Source organism: Brachyhypopomus gauderio, chromosome 9 (genome assembly GCF_052324685.1).
Source record: "Brachyhypopomus gauderio isolate BG-103 chromosome 9, BGAUD_0.2, whole genome shotgun sequence".
Classification (NCBI taxonomy): Eukaryota; Metazoa; Chordata; class Actinopteri; order Gymnotiformes; family Hypopomidae; genus Brachyhypopomus; species Brachyhypopomus gauderio.
In genome coordinates this window covers 2,072,354-2,088,741 of record NC_135219.1, presented here as the reverse complement: position 1 = coordinate 2,088,741, position 16,388 = coordinate 2,072,354, and the positions used below count along the sequence as shown (strand labels likewise).

Here is a 16,388-nt window from a genome sequence, read left to right as displayed (position 1 = left end):
CTGATTTAATGTCCCCATTAATGTAAAAAATATGTATATTGTTTGTACTTATATAAAGTACAGTTATTCTGTGCTTAACATATGTTAAGAATTGTTTGAGAAGTGTATGCACTGAATAAATAGGGATGCATATAATGGAGATTTTTTTTTTATTTTTTACCAGGACTGATTTGAAAAGAATTAAGACAAATTATTGTTAAATTGGTAATGCTGATAGGAGATTACGATGTGCTCAATTGTAATGAACCCGGAATTATTTTCGATCAAATAATCTGCTTTGTTTAAGTACTAACAATACACAGGACTTTTATTTTATAATAGGTGACTTTTATTTTAAAAAAATGTCGCACACTAACACATACTAGTCCTTCCAAACTTCAGCGTTCCGGACCAAGTGGAGTGAGTGAACCCCCGGTGGCTTTGGATATTAACTACCCCTCTGGTGTAAGTTATGCGTTGATCTTACACATCGTGAATGTTGCTTCTTTTTTGAAACGCGGTAAATAAGTAAGTTTTGTCCGTTTGTGTTCAGGTAGAAAGCTAGCGAGCCGCCCGTATAAAAGTTTACGAACTGCTGGCGCCTCATTGCCAGGCAGCAGTTTATTAAGAGATACGCCAGCCTGAGAATAGTTTACAAAGACTCTAGACATTTATATTCAGTTAGTCTTTTCTCATTCAGCAGTTTCGCAATAAAGTTAGGTTAGTTTTTTGTAGTGAATATTTCCCCCTATTAATTAGCTAGCCTAGCTATCGTGGGTATCGTAGGGAAGGCGACCAGAGTATCTGGGTCTGGTTCACTTCTACTGTGTGCTGCCTTGTGCCTGTTAGATTTGTGCTCTTCACGTTTTAATCATGTCATTGACAGTACTGTCAAATTTCAGACCCGTGTCCCATCTAACGTTTCTGTCAAAGGTTTTGGAAAGGGTGGTGCAACAGTTGCAGCCATTTTTGGAGAATAATCAAAATTTTTGAGAAATTTCAGTCTGGTTTCAGAACACGTCCCAGCACTGAACCTGCACTTCTGAAAGTTCAAAATGACATTCTTCTATCTCTTGATGCAAAAACACCTGTGCTGTTAGTGATGTTGGACCTTACTGCAGCGTTTGATACCGTGGACCACTCAGTCCTCCTGGCACATCTGGCTCATCATGTGGGCCTCCATCTGTACTACGGTGGTTCAGATCATATCTCACCGATATAACTTTTTCTGTGATGATTAATGACTTTTTCTCCTCGTCAGCCACTCTGACCTCTGGTGTCCCACAGGGGTCCATCCTGGGCCCAGTTCTGTTTAGTTTGTATTTGCTTCCATTAGGATCATTAATTCAAAAGCACAATATTTCATTCCATTTGTATGCAGATGACAAATCTATTTACCCACTTTGCCAAACTGTCTAGTTGCCATGGAGTCCGTCCAAACGTGTATGAGCGACATCAGAATTTCCTCTGTCTAAATGAGAGCAAGACTGAGTGTATTCTGTTTGGTGCAACACACCTGCTTGATGCAGTCACACCTTGTCTGGGTGCTTTACATCCCCACTACAGTGAAGTGGTTACAAATCTGGTGGTAAAGTTGGACTCAAGTCTGAAATTTGACCTTCAGATACATTCTGTTGTGAGGGCAAGTTTCTTTCAACTGCACCTCCTTACCAGAGTAAAACCTTTTCTGAACAATAATGACCTTGAAAAAGCAATCCATGCCTTCGTTAGTTCACATCTGGATTATTGCAATGCACTGTACATTGGACTAAGTCAAGCATCGCTCCATCGCCTGCAACTGGTTCAGAATGCAGCTGCCCGGTTTCTTACCAACACTCGCGAGCACGATCATATTACTCCTGTTCTTTACTCTCTTCACTGGCTCCCAGTAAAATTTAGAATTCAGTTTAAAATCCTGTTGTTTGTTTTCTGTGCAGTCCATGGACTTGCACCTCCCTACACATGTGACATTTTAAAGTTACATCAGCCTGGCAGAGATCTTCGTTCAGGTGGACAATATCTACTGGAGGTTCCACGGTCTAGGTGTAAGCAGTGGGGTGATCGGTCTTTCGCGGTAGCAGGTCCTAAATTGTGGAATGCCTTGCCTACTGTTCCACGTTCCATCACTGATCTACCAATATTTAAAGCCAAACTTAAAACATACTTATTTAGGACGAGTTTCAACATCTAATAATTTGCAAATGGTAACATTACCATCTGCACACAGACGAAATCTTTAAGACCATACTAATTGATTCTATTGTGTACAGCGCTTTGGTCAACTCTGGTTGTGTAAGGTGCTATATAAATAACTGATGATTGATTGATTTGGCACTTGCAGCATGAGTTTGTTGGAGATCAGCGAGAACGTCAAGCTGGCCAGAGAGTACGCGCTGCTGGGGAACTACAGCTCGGCGACGGTTTGTTATCAGGGGGTCCTGGAGCAGATCAAGAAGTATTTGATTTCAGTGCGAGACACGGCTCTGCAGAAGAAATGGCAACAGGTAAGAGCCACGCTCCTCGGACACGGTACCGATGATATCCGGACCCCTCATAGCCCCTGTATCCGAAGCTCTGTGTGGCCCGCCAAAAGGTTTGGTGGTCGGTACGCAGTGTGTCTGCATCTTTCTGAACAGGTATGGCAGGAAATAGACGAGGAGAACAAACATGTGAGGGACATCATGACCACCCTGGAGAGCTTCCAGATGGAGGCTGCGCCCAAGCCCAGCAGCGTCAGCCAGGAGAATGATCTCCTTCCCGTTCAGGTGGAACACAGGTACACCTGCGTGTGAGATCTGACGTGGCTGGAGGATTTCCGTCAGCTCTGACCTTGTTCAACACCACCTAGTGTTCTTCGGTCTACACACCTAGTTTGGCAGTTCATTTGACGTTTGTCACATTTGTGGATGCAGTGGTTGTTGGGCTTGGGGAGTTTGTGAGCAGTTTCAGTGATATTTAAAACACAAGAAGTCTCACGTGTGCTGGATTAATATTCAGACGTCTCCTTATTTACACTGCGACATGGTTTGATGGTGATGCTTGAAATGGCTTTTACAGGCAAGTCTGTTTAGCATCAGATGAAACTTTTAAAGGGAGATTCCCCCAACAGTGAAGTGCACGTGTGGGTGTGTGACCATGTCCAGGTCATCCCCGTGTCCAGTCCGGCGCCCCGCTGTGCCGAGTAGAGATGCTAAAGGCCATGGAAGCAGGCTCAGCGCCGGTCCACGCTTCCAGAACCGACAGTCGCCGCGGATTACCAATGGTGACCGAGGGAAAGCTCAGAAGGGCAAAGACAAGAAAGAAAACACACCCAAGCAGAAAGAGGATAAGGTATGGATGGATGGATGGATGGATGGATGGATGGATGGATTGATGGAGTGTTCCTCTGTGCCCTCTCAGACGCTATGCATCAAAGACAACAAATTTAGTCATGCTAGCAACTGATTGGCTGAAATGGTGGGCAGTTGGTTGGCCGAGATCTGATGGCCCATGTCGGGTGTGAGCATCACTCTTCCTGCCAGACTCGGAGGTGGACAGCAGATCAGTGGAAAATGGAATAACTCACTTCCCTTTCTTCTGTGGCCTGCACCGCATGATTACCATCATTTAGTCCATGCCAACACGTTTATACTTTGTAGATATCGTGCCACCTGAAAAGATGAGGATCACCAGGAGCTTTTGAACCACAGGTGTCAGAAATAGGCAGCGAACTAACGAGTTAGTAGCCATGTTGATTTAAAACGAAAACCTGCTAGCTCTTTAACACTTCCACTATAGGAACTAATGTTGAACAAGCACGTGAGTGACATCGCATCAGCTAGCGTTTACTAGCTAACCATTGGCTGTGTGTATTGAGGCTGTTCGCTGGCTATATTACAGGGTCATACCAAAATAGTGAAACATCTGGTTCTGAATAGACTGACGGTATGTTGGTTAGCTGCAGGTTTACTTCTTGGAACGAGGCTGTGTTGTCTAGTTTGGAACAAATGGTCTCGGTTGTTCTGGATTCAGGCACGAGGGCCCGTGGTCTCCTAGATCACTACCTGTAGGCCATGATGGTTCTTGGACTTTTGGAAGCATAAAAGAGCTTTAGTGTCTAAATCAGTGCAGCCGGTCCATTTCCAAACATCTGAAGATGGTTGAAGATGTTTGCTCGACTCGACAAAACGGAACAAATTCTGTAGCAGAGACAGTCATAACACCAGAGGAATAGTATACAAGATGCTGGATGGTGTGGACATTCAATTTAAGGAACAGTTAAAGCAACCAGACTTGCAAATCTTGAAAAGGTTGAGGAGCATTAGGAGATAAACAGAGATGAATTGCCAGTTCATCTGCACGTTTTTCTCCAAGAACATTTTCATGTGAAGTAGTGAACCTGCAGATGAGATAAGAGTCTTATTTGACGAGTTTGGAGAGCTTGTTGTGGTGATGGTGGTCGTACCTGTGGACTCGGCTGAACCTAATCGAAGCTTTAGTGCACGCGCTTAAGATCTGACAAGTGTCAGCAGTAACGTCTTGAAGCTCTATGCCACGCACATACAGCGGACCTTTACTGAGGAGACACAAGGTTATTTGCCAACGGTGTGGATGTGTGAATGAACGGCGTAGACATCTGTGTGGATTGTTTAAACAGACAGCAAGGATCTCTTGAGAAAACACGGAAGACACAATAAAAATTGGGTAATAAACTGAAGCTTGTAGGATGTAGTGAATACGAAAATGTTCATGTTGGATACACAAATTCAGAAATATTTTGGTTTTGTTAATAAATAATTCCATAGAGTTTGCTTTATTTTAGTCTATGTTCCTGTGTGTCGGTTTTTGTTTAAATGTTAGTACAGATTCTGATGTATTCAGAAAGGACACGAGGGAGGTGTGGGCAGGTGGAGAGAACAGAGGGAAGCCTTCATGGCCGTCATTAGTCCCCTTCATTCTGCAGTCTGCATAATGGACATTGTGTCTCAGACTCGGTGTAACACTAAACCTTCCACCGAAGCTGTGAACCGCACAACGCTGGCGGTATTGACACAGCACGGTTGCCAACCTGTGCTACCGGTTTCCCTCTCAGGGCAAATACAGGCAGGCGAGCCAGAGTGCAAAAGAAAAAACAATGTTACATGTGTCTTCAGACCAAATGCACAATTGCTCATTTAATGTAGTTTTGTGGCTTGTTTTGAGTGCCTTTGTTACTGGGTTCACCAGTCTCTCTCTCTCTCTCTCTCTCTCCTCTCCTCTCTCTCTCTCTCTCTCTCTCTCTCTCTCTCTCTCTCTCTCTCTCTCTCTCCTCTCTCTCTCTCTCTCTCTCTCTCTCTCTCTCTCTCTCTCTCTCTCTCTCTCTCTCTCTGTGTTGTATTACTAATACTGTACAATAGAGTGCTACTGTGCTTTCCCTTCTTCAACTTCCAGACCAAACCTGAGGTCACAGAGACTGAGGTGAAGAAGTTTGACCGAGGGGGAGAAGACAGGGACCTGATTGAGGCGTTGGAGCGAGACATAATCTCCCAGAACCCCAATGTGAAGTGGTGGGTTTATCTCTCCGTCCATCCTCTCTGCTAGCACCACTAACTATCAGTAGAAACCAGACGAGACCATAGAGGAGGAGCTTATTGGTGTGAGCTGACCCTTGTAGCTCAATCATTGCTTGTGGTAGAAGTTAATTCATTGAAGTTTCGCCAGTTTCTTCTGAAAATTGGCTCGTAGAGACCTGTCACAAAATCTACGTTGATATAGGAGTCATTGCAGATGTTTTTGTCAAATAAAGAGTCTTTATTAAATTCTTACTATCTGATATTTATTAAACTAAGATGCACTGAATGTCAGTAGATATTGAACTGATCTGTGCTGGATGCATGGATTACACATAATACTGTCAGAGGTGAAATCCATACATGCAATATCTAGTTGTTACATGATTATGAACTTGATATAAATAAAAAAAAATTAAATGATTGTGCTCAACCAGTGCGTCTCCATAGTTCCATAGTCAATATTGTATTTCCCATTTTGATAAGTCAGTATGGGATCGAATGTTCGCACTTGAAATATGACCCATGTTGGCTGTGTTGACATAAATCACGCATGACCTTTATAAAACGTCATCACAGCCATATCCAGGTATGTTTGTGTACACGCGAGCATGTACAAGCTGCTCTCACAACCCCGCCCCTCTTTACTGTAACTCCGCCCCCCTCCCAGGGATGACATCGCCGACCTCGAGGATGCCAAGAGGCTGCTGAAGGAAGCTGTGGTCTTGCCCATGTGGATGCCCGAGTTCTTCAAGGGGATCAGGCGGCCGTGGAAGGTATGGCTTCAGTTTCCAGATGGACCAGATCTCCGGTTTGGGCTTTATGGATTCTTCAGCTGACGAATCCCAGGATTCAAGAAACTTTGAGGCTTTGAGGGTAAATTAGGAAGAACGTGCCATTGTTCCGCTTTCCGTAGCAGGTTTGCATCAGATATTGGGTCTGATTTACAGCACCCTCTGCTGGCCAAGAAAGGCATTTAAACTCATGTTGTGTTGGTCTAAGAGCTGAAATCATTGCGCATATTGAATTGCCGGTCTGTTCGGTTCCGTTCGTTGATTTCAGGGTGTGCTAATGGTTGGGCCACCGGGCACAGGAAAAACCCTGCTGGCGAAAGCCGTAGCGACGGAGTGCAGGACAACCTTCTTCAACGTCTCCTCCTCCACGCTGACCTCCAAATACCGCGGCGAGTCTGAGAAACTCGTGCGCCTGCTTTTCGAAATGGTAAACACACACACACACACACGTTTTAGTTCATACTGCATGTTTGTTGCACAGCTAAGACTGTCAAATTAGACGCTACAGATGCTAGTATGTGTAATGGATGTGCTTAAGAGCGTTGTGTGTGGGTGTGTGTGTGTGTGTGTGTGGGTGTGTGTGTGTGTGTGTGTGTAGGCCCGGTTCTACGCTCCAACCACCATCTTCATCGACGAGATCGACTCCATGTGCAGCCGCAGGGGAACGTCAGAGGAACACGAAGCCAGCAGACGGGTGAAGGCTGAGCTGCTGGTACAGATGGATGGTACGTGTGTGTGTGTGTGTGTGTGTGTGCGTGTGTGTGTGTGTGTACTGTAGAGGCTGAACAGGACTACTACAACTAGGGATGTCCCGATCCCAGCTTTTTGAACTTCCGATCTGATACCGATTATTTATTTGCACTTCTGATCCAATACCGGCCTATCCGAGCATGTATTAAAGTTTGTTATTTAGCCAACTTACTTTGTTGTCAAACTCATGTTGAAAAGCGTTTTACTCTTGATAACAAGTAGCCAGCTGAATTGGGTGTGTTTGAATAATTAAGGAGAAAGTTAAGGAGAAACTGGCCTGTTTATTTAGCGATTAATAAACTCAAAATAGACAAAATAATAAATAACAAACAGAAATGGCATCAGTAAACCAAGGCTTAAAAAGCCATAAGTGCAAATAATATTGTAAATTGTATTAAAAAAGCAAAACACACAACCTAAGTAGAAAATAGTCTATTAACAGCATCAGTGCTCTTGAACAAGTGTAAACCAAAGCTTTTAAAAATCTGTGCAAATATCGTAAACTATTTAAAAGCAAAATGCCTTCTACTCCCCCAATCTCCTCCACACTTTGCTGGTCCATCTCCATCTACACACTCCCTTCAACTCCAATTGTTTGCCCTGCCTGCAGTCCGAGCATGATGGGGAGATTCTTTTTTACAAAGACGAGCATTTCAATATGGAATTGAAATCTTTGGTTTTCTTTAGAAACGCTTCATGTTGTTTATGGTGGTATTTCGCTAAATGCTTGATTAGATTGGTTGTATTAAAGTTAAACTTACAGCTTTACCACCACGCTTGACTTTACTGTGGCATATGTTGCACTCTACCTCTTCGTCTTTGTTGTCCTTTAAGGTAAAATAATCCCACACAACTGACATTTTTACCGATAACTTCAAATTTACATGGCAGTCTTAATGGTTAGGAGATGCCACTGAGCTAAATTGGGGAGCCGCTATGCTGTGCTGAAAGTGTGCTGGAAAATACGGACCGGATTTTACTCTCACTGGTGAAAACACAGCAAAAACTGGAATGGATTATTTAAATGGGTGCGCTGGAAAACAAGGATCGGACTATCAAAAAATAAATAAATAAATAAATAAAAATAAAAAATGGATCGGAAGTCTGGATCGGCATTTTCTTGTGCCTGCCGATCCGATCCAAATATCGGATCGGGACAAGCCTAACTACAGCTGCAACTGAGAACTGAGAAGCCTTGCAGTATTTTGAGATTAGACTTTGCAATATGATACTACACAATAATGGACCACGTCATATAATGCAGTTAAAGATTGGCTAGGATTATTTTTGACCAAAGGTATTTGTGCATTGCATTGAGATTGTTCAGGATGTTCTTGGAATGCTGCTTAAAAATACTTTTATGAAAGGCTTTTTTGACAGACGTGAATTCCATAATCCAGCCTGCAGCAATATTGTTTATCAAAGGCCGGTACTGCAGAGATTATGTGCTGCAGTCTTGCTGAACGACTGGGTTTTGCTGTCCTGCTGGTTTTTGGAAGGGCTTCTGTACGTGTGTATTGGGGGCACACCAGCTCTCGAGTTGTTATTATGTCTGTTGTGTCGGACGCTGATAAGGGAGGAGAACGTAGACGTTAGAGAGGTCAGGCTGACCTGCCACACCTGTCCTGTCTGCTGTAGCTGCATCAGCCAGTGAGCCAATGAGACGACACGGGGATCGGGGGTGGGTGTGCGGGTGTGGGGGTGGGTGGTCGTGTGTGTGTGTGTGTGTGTGTGTGTGTGTGTTTTGTTTATATTCTTCCTATATTCTGTTAGATGCCATAACACAGAATATGAGTAGATTATGTCAAGAGAATTTCTTAGATCTGGCAAATAAACAGAATGGGATCCTGAATATTTCTGCTGGGTTTTGCATGTTGATGAAATAATTTGTGTCATTTGTGTTCTGTGGGGGCCACGCAGGTGTGGGAGGAACGTCTGAAAACGACCCGTCTAAGATGGTGATGGTCCTGGCGGCCACTAACTTCCCCTGGGACATCGACGAAGCTCTGCGCCGCCGGCTGGAGAAAAGGATCTACATCCCGCTGCCCTCAGGTACTACAACACCCAGCATTCCCCACTACGCCGAGGTCCACTACAAGAACTCCAGTACCCAGCATGCTCTGCTGTTGCGCTTAGCTGAAAGTTATTTTGCTGCCGGTCACACTTTAACGTACTGAGTTCGTAGTATTTGCGTGTACTGCGTGCTTGATGGGTTTTGTGTGCGCGTTCTGAAGCCAAAGGTCGGGTCGACCTGCTGAAGATCAATTTGAAGGAGCTGGACTTGGCCGATGACGTCGACGTGGACAAGATTGCCGAGCAGATGGAAGGATACTCGGGCGCCGACATCACCAATGTCTGCAGGTGTGGTTCTCACCTCCCAATCCCATAAGCCCCTTGCTCGAAGAGCCACACAACACCATATGGTTTGTTAATCATCATCACAGTACCTATAAGGCAGCAATTTGACAGTAAGCCTCCATCAAATCACTTTTCTTTCACTTTTGTGCTCGGAGTGTTCTGAACACTGCACAACGCTGTTGTAAGTCATAGTGGAGTGTTTTTGTACCCCGAGCTGTTCCCTGGTAAAGTTTGTTCAAATGCCGTGGCTGTTCGCCACACTGATATTTCCCTAAAGAAGTCGTTAAGGACGAGCTTGGGTTGCAGGGACGCGTCTCTAATGGCGATGAGGCGACGCATCGAGGGCCTGACGCCCGAGGAGATCCGTAACATCTCGCGAGACGAGATGCACATGCCCACCACCATGGAGGACTTCCAGACGGCCCTGAAGAAGGTGTCCAAGTCCGTCTCGGCCGCAGACCTGGAGAAATACGAGAAGTGGATCGCAGAGTTCGGCTCCTGCTGACTCCGCCTCCTGCTGCTTCCACCTGCTGCTGACTCCGCCTCCTGCTGGCTCCGCCCAGTACCCTCTGTAGGGGATAACCTGCAGTTGGCAACCTGCAGTTATGACCTTAATTTTCATCTTTAGCACTTTGAAATACTGAAGGCCAGTTTCCATGGTTTTGGTGTGTGTTGCCATGTAGACACCAAGAACGTTGGGACAGTAATCGGGCACATTCAGGGACAGGTTTGCAGCCACTTTCAGTGACAAAGATGAATCCGTTGTTGAAATTGGTGTTGAATCTAAATTATTTTGTCACAAATTATTGTATTTTTATACACCCCGACGAGCTCTGAGCGTGAGGAATGGTCTAGAAAGAGTTAACAAGCTGCTGAAATATGGAATTAATTTGGATAGGACAACGAAACACTCATGTTTCAGTTTATCCTTCTCTTTTGAAGAGCTTAGCTGAAGCTGCTACGTGCTTTAACCCACCAAGCAATTATTTCCATGGAACCTTGAGCCTCGGGTCCAGATGCCTTCAGCAAGACAACCTTGACATTTTTGATGAACTTTGCCATTTTGTCTACCAAAAAAAACACAAATGTTTAAGTGCGCAAGACTTGAAAACATCTGAACATTTCTTTGTTGTGAGGGTGTGATCTCACTTATTTTGAAGTTGCTATTCTTCTACACTACTGCCCATCAGTGAGGTCTTTGTCCTGAATAAGCTTAGCAAGCAGCTGACTTTACTGCCTTGTACCTTTCAGACCGACCACAGTCCTGGAGATCACTGCCTTGTAGAACATGACACGTTCATGGGGATCACTGCCTTGTAGAACATGACACGGTCGTGGGGATAACTGCCTTGTAGAACATGACCAGGTTATTTTTAATCGATGATTATCATTTATGAACCAGAATTTCTCTTTCACTTTTGTGCAATTGTATGTAAAAATGGCCAAATCATTGCTTTACTGACATTTAATAAAGTTTATATTTTTTTCCTAAAGCATTTTCTCCTTATTTTAAAATGTCTAAGTTAATACTATAATAAATACTTCTAAAATAATCAGTTTGCTCTTTACATAATCTACAGTGTTGTATCAACGACTTCATTCCAGTGTAGGAAACAGTGTTGTGGTAACTGAATGAATGAATGTTCGATTTATATAGCGCCTTTCTGAATACCCAAGGCGCTTTACAATTTAACACAGGTACAAGTCACAGACAACCAATCACACACATACCGGCGAGAAGCGGCAGCCAATTGCGCACAGCGTACTCTCTACCGGGATCCACAGCCACCTGGGGGACTGAATGGGGTGCAGGAAGGGGAGAGAGGACAGACCCTAGTGGCAAAGCACCATCCACCACTGGGCATACAAGCACACACACGCACGCACGCACACAGACACAGACACTACTTTTTATTGAACATAGAGACACAGACACACACTCAGGGAGAATTTGTCAGGGACTGCCAATTTACCTAACCTCCATGTTTTTGGACTGTGGGAGGAAACCGGAGATCCCGGAGGAAACCCACGCAAACACAGGGAGAACATGGAAACTCCACTCAGATAGGGACTTGAACCCAAGACCCCAGTGCTGAGAGGCAAACGTGCTAACCACCAAGCCACCGTGTTGCCCAACTGGTAAGAAGATTAGGTCTTGTAATCAATACTATAGCACCAAAACCAGAACTCTACCCTCAAGCTAAAGTTGCTTATATAAATACAAGTTGCATATACAAATAAAAAAAATTACTGTTCAAAAAGGTTTGAAAGTCAATTCTGACCACATCAAATTGTAGACTTTTTATATGTAGTCATTTAATCCGATATGGTATTCCAGCAGATGTTTGGTCATGGATATTCCCAATACATTATTACTTCTCGCAAGATGGATATTACTTTAAAATATATACACAATATATAGACACTAAAATTTTAAATAAACAGGAATACACAGGAGTAAAAAACAAGCTCCTTTTTCTGTTCACATGACATTGGTGTCAATTTCCCGTTCTGATGTTCTTAACATCTTTCTCTTACATTTCTCAGAAGGGAAGAATTATTCCCACACATTCACCTCATTAAAGAAGCTCCTCAGACCAGAAGTACATTCAAAAATTCAGCAGTTTTCTTTATTAATATTAAATGCACATTATGCAGTGTACATGCTCAGTGGCCTCCTTGTGCTGCCATAGTAACAACAACAGCAAAAAACACACTTCCTGTATCTATGAAACAAAGAACACTTGAATAGAGAGAGATGAGACAGCTTTGCTTCTGGAACACATTTGGTGTTGTGGGGGATTATAATACAAAGGTGCATTAATTTAGCATTAAAGATAATCTGCAACCAACTGCAACCACATTAACATTTATTCAAAACAGTCCTAAAATTAAGATGACTAAAGCACAACACCCCCCCCCCCCCAAATTATGAGAAAATAAACACCACAAAAAAGCTTCAACCAAAACACAAAGATGTAAAATAATGTACTTCGAAGGGGTTCTCACTCGTCAGGTACATCATGAGAAAATTCATTGTCATTTCCGATTTCCATTGGCTGTAAAATGGCTTTATGGATTTAAATGGATTTAATGGCTGTAGCCAGAAACATTTTACAATGATGATAAGTATTTTGGTAATATTCCCAAACTTCACCGTGTCCTATGCATCACATGACTTATAGTGAGGGCTGAACACATATTGAAACACTCTTCACATCATATACAACGGGGAATTTTTCCATAGTCAGAATCAATCAGCAAATACAAAGAACAGAACCAATGTTGACCAGAGATAACGCCTGACTGAACAATCTCCACCCTCGCCGATGCTGCTGAATCGAGAGACGCGGAGGAGTAACTGGGGCTTGATAAAGTGCTACATTTGGAAGAAGGGAAACTTGTGACAAGGGGACCGCCACAAAGGGGACAAGGGGAGGATCAGTAGAGGACGTCCCTCAGGACAGACTTCTCCTGCGTCTCCTCTTCCTCCTCATTCTCCACTAGAGCCTGTTTCTCCTCATCTGGCAGCAGAGTCTCTGGGTTCAGATGGAAAAAGCCACTGCAGGTGGAGGAGAAAGCACAGTGGATTAAGGGCACAGTGGATTAAGGGCACAGTGGATTAAGGGCACAGTGGATTAAGGGCACAGTGGATTAAGGGCACAGTGGATTAAGGGCACAGTGGATTAAGGGCACCAGAAGCTTCACTTCCGCTCTCATGCCCAAGAACACAACACACTATGTTAAAATATCTTTGCCAAAGTAGCAAACGTCTAAGACAAAGTGGTGATGGGGGAAATAAAGGTGTGCGTGAGCTACGATTGCGTACTTGGGTTCGCAAGCAGGAAACAGGAGGTCCAGGATCTTGACGATGACTGCAGACCCCACCACCCCCACCACAACCACCCACATGATCAGGAAGAAGATGGGCAGAGACTCTGAGCAGAAGCGTCTGAGGCCGTCCCTGAGATCCTCCATCCATCGGCATGCCACCTACACACACACACACACACACACACACGGTAGGAGGAGGGGGGTGTGTGTCTTACGCTGTAGGAGGAGGGGGTGTGTGTCTTACGCTGTAGGAGGAGGGGGTGTGTGTCTTACGCTGTAGGAGGAGGGGGTGTGTGCCTTACGCTGTAGGAGGAGGGGGTGTGTGTCTTACGCTGTAGGAGGAGGGGGTGTGTGTCTTACGCTGTAGGAGGAGGGGGTGTGTGTCTTACGCTGTAGGAGGAGGGGGTGTGTGTCTTACGCTGTAGGAGGAGGGGGTGTGTGTCTTACGCTGTAGGAGGAGGGGGTGTGTGTCTTACGCTGTAGGAGGAGGGGGTGTGTGTCTTACGCTGTAGGAGGAGGGGGTGTGTGTCTTACGCTGTAGGAGGAGGGGGTGTGTGCCTTACGCTGTAGGAGGAGGGGGTGTGTGCCTTACGCTGTAGGAGGAGGGGGTGTGTGTCTTACGCTGTAGGAGGAGGGGGTGTGTGCCTTACGCTGTAGGAGGAGGGGGTGTGTCTTACGCTGTAGGAGGAGGGGGTCTGTCTGAGCGGTGCCTCGGGCAGCAGATCATCCGGACTGACGTTCTCCTCTTGTGTCGACTTGAACAAGGTTCCAGGCTCCATGCGCAGAGGCGTCTCAGGGAGCTTCCCCGGGGCGGCGATCTCCTCCTGGGTGGTTTCAGCCAGGCCGAGAGGGTAGTGGCTGGTGGTGTGCAGCACCTGGTCCTCAGCTAGAGCGGCACAATAAAAGAAAACCATTTCCATTCCTCTGCCTCCTTCACCTCAGCGGGGACATTTTTAGCTCCAGGCTAACAAAGTAATCGCCCCTCCCCCAACCTTGCTTCGAGAGGACTTCGTCGGTCATGACGACGTCGTCTTCGCGTGGCATGGCCGCGATCCTGCTCTTGGACACTGGGTAGATGTTGTGTTCTTGAGTGACCTCTTCTGAGCTCTGGTTCAGCACCATTTTAACCTCCCACACAACTGGCTGCCAGACCTGCAGGTCGATACATTACACAACACTCCAGTGACCTCAAATATCCACGAATCACAGCACCAAAAATAATAATCCATCGTCAGTATTTAGTTCTCAAAACCTAGAGACAGATTCAACAAATTATGTAATGGCCTTCAGTGCATTAAGTGACACCCTGTAAAAGTTTTGTGTCCACGCTAAAGGGAGCCGTGAAAACAGGAGCGCTACCTTCTCCTGGCCGAGCTGGATCATCTCCTGACCCAGAGTCAGCAGAAGCGCCTCCTCGCCCACGTCACTCTGCAGGTACGACTGATCCAGCATCAGCCTCAGCACACTGCTGACCAGCACGCCGGCCTCCTCGCTCTCGCTGACGTTTCCGCCGCCCACTGTGGCAACACGACACAGCGTCGCGATACGGGTTACCACAACGAGCTTGTGTAACGAATTTAAACGGCCTTGGACCTCGGCGACAGATTACTGAACACCAGATTGAAGCTATAGAAAACACTATGCATTATTACACATGGGCAGGATTAATCCTAGATGTCGGTGCTGTGCTGGGAAGGAGCGTCAGAGCCGTTCACACCTCCGTTCAGGCCTCCGTTCACGCCTCCGTTTCTACTTACACAACAGAGCCTGGCACGTCATCCTCGTCACTCCGGACGGCCTGAGAGGAATCCCATTGACCACAGTTTGGTTGTCTGCCATGGTAACGTTCAAGTTTATCTGAAAGGCAATTAGTCTACACTGAGCGAAGCACACACACACACACACAGATAAGGACACACTCCCTCGAGATCTAATGTCCCCCGTTTTATTCCTGGACAATGGTTTGTGTTTTAGTTTACATGTGGAATTGGACATATTGTCCCCAAAGCACAATGCTTAACTGAATGACCTGCTAAAAGGATTGTGTGTGTGTGTGTGTGTTTAAGTAAATCCGTCTCATCTCAGTAGCATTGCTGCTGACAGAATCAACGTCATGAAGGTCTTGGTTTAAATTGTTTCACAATTTTTGCAAGCAGAGCTTAGTTTAAAGTTAGGCTTACGTGCAAGTAAACGCATACATTGTTCTTCACAAATTGTAAAATAAAAAATAAGTCTGACTATGTTGTTTAAGGTAGATAGACTCAAATGACTCAAAGTGCCATGTGCAATATCATCAAGCTGGAACACTGACAGGTGTGTTTACCTGGACATTGTAGGCTGCCTCATGTTCACTGACTGCGGTCACATTGATCACATTCTCCTGTGGAAACACACACAGTGTATTCACGCTTGGCTGATAGTCACTTTATACACAATAACGGCATATAACTTTCAAGAACATTCACCAAACCGCGACAGTAACGCAGTTAACGGCCTATAATTTAGATATCTACATAAACCCAGGCTAGGCTGGCCTACATATCTGCATTATTTACTGATGTTTGTGAACGACGCAGTGCAGGCTAGCGTTAGCCAGCTAGCTCGGCTGGTTACCTAGGTAACCCAAGAGGCCTGCTCTAAAGCGCCTACCGTGTTGAGCTGCCGCGTCTCTGAACGCGTCGAAACACAGGCGACGATTAGAGAGAAAAGTGCTGCAAATGTTCTCCAATGCGACGCCATCACTAGCTAATAACACAGACGACGGGCCCCTTCTTCTTTCAGGAGGCTAAATGCGTACGGGCGCATTACTGCCACCCCGTGGGGACACCGCGGAAGGACAGGCGTAGGCCTGCCGGCGCAGCAGTCGGCCTGTCCGGGTCAAGAGCACCTCTCATAAACACCACCACCGATCAAAATAACAACAACAATAAAAAGACAATAACAGGTTTTAATCATATCTTACAATTAATAAAAAACATGAACAGGTAATTACAGCTAACAAATCATTCCAACTTATTATGCAAACATAGGAGAGAGAGAGAGAGAGTGTGTGTGTGTGTGTGTGTGTGTGTGTGTGTGTGTGTGTGTGTGTGTGTGTGTGTGTGTGTGTGTGTGCATTCTAAAGTTGTAAACAATGTTTTTGTTT

The 16,388-nt window shown here is 45.2% G+C and overlaps 2 protein-coding genes across 2 annotated transcripts; one reads left to right on the top strand and one right to left on the bottom strand.

The window, feature by feature from the left end:
- Positions 1 to 331: 331 nt before the first annotated feature.
- Positions 332 to 10,902, top strand: katna1 (katanin p60 (ATPase containing) subunit A 1). The gene is made up of 11 exons (XM_077016417.1): positions 332 to 444; positions 2,321 to 2,483; positions 2,616 to 2,755; positions 3,123 to 3,309; positions 5,389 to 5,504; positions 6,178 to 6,283; positions 6,570 to 6,728; positions 6,900 to 7,026; positions 8,972 to 9,103; positions 9,286 to 9,412; positions 9,716 to 10,902. The coding sequence occupies exons 2-11, from the start codon at positions 2,322 to 2,324 to the stop codon at positions 9,912 to 9,914; spliced, it is 1,455 nt and encodes a 484-aa protein (XP_076872532.1). The 5' UTR covers positions 332 to 444; position 2,321; the 3' UTR covers positions 9,915 to 10,902.
- Positions 10,903 to 12,013: 1,111 nt separating this feature from the next.
- On the bottom strand, positions 12,014 to 16,049 carry ginm1 (glycoprotein integral membrane 1). Its single transcript, XM_077016416.1, has 8 exons — positions 15,893 to 16,049; positions 15,567 to 15,623; positions 15,001 to 15,100; positions 14,603 to 14,760; positions 14,236 to 14,395; positions 13,921 to 14,129; positions 13,239 to 13,402; positions 12,014 to 12,971 (listed from the first exon to the last, which is right to left on the bottom strand). Exons 1-8 carry the CDS (start codon positions 15,980 to 15,982, stop codon positions 12,851 to 12,853), a joined length of 1,059 nt encoding a protein of 352 aa, XP_076872531.1. The 5' UTR covers positions 15,983 to 16,049; the 3' UTR covers positions 12,014 to 12,850.
- Between the last annotated feature and the right edge of the window lie 339 nt (positions 16,050 to 16,388).

Coding starts and splice junctions, on each gene's coding strand:
- katna1 (XM_077016417.1), top strand. CDS start 2,322: ATGAGTTTGTTGGAGATCAGCGAGAACGTCAAGCTGGCCAGAGAGTAC. Junction 6,284..6,569: donor GGATCAGGCGGCCGTGGAAG/GTATGGCTTCAG, acceptor CGTTGATTTCAG/GGTGTGCTAATGGTTGGGCC. Junction 7,027..8,971: donor GCTGCTGGTACAGATGGATG/GTACGTGTGTGT, acceptor GGGGCCACGCAG/GTGTGGGAGGAACGTCTGAA.
- ginm1 (XM_077016416.1), bottom strand. CDS start 15,982: ATGGCGTCGCATTGGAGAACATTTGCAGCACTTTTCTCTCTAATCGTC. Junction 15,624..15,892: donor AGACGCGGCAGCTCAACACG/GTAGGCGCTTTA, acceptor GTGTTTCCACAG/GAGAATGTGATCAATGTGAC. Junction 14,130..14,235: donor CGAAGTCCTCTCGAAGCAAG/GTTGGGGGAGGG, acceptor GTGCCGCTCTAG/CTGAGGACCAGGTGCTGCAC.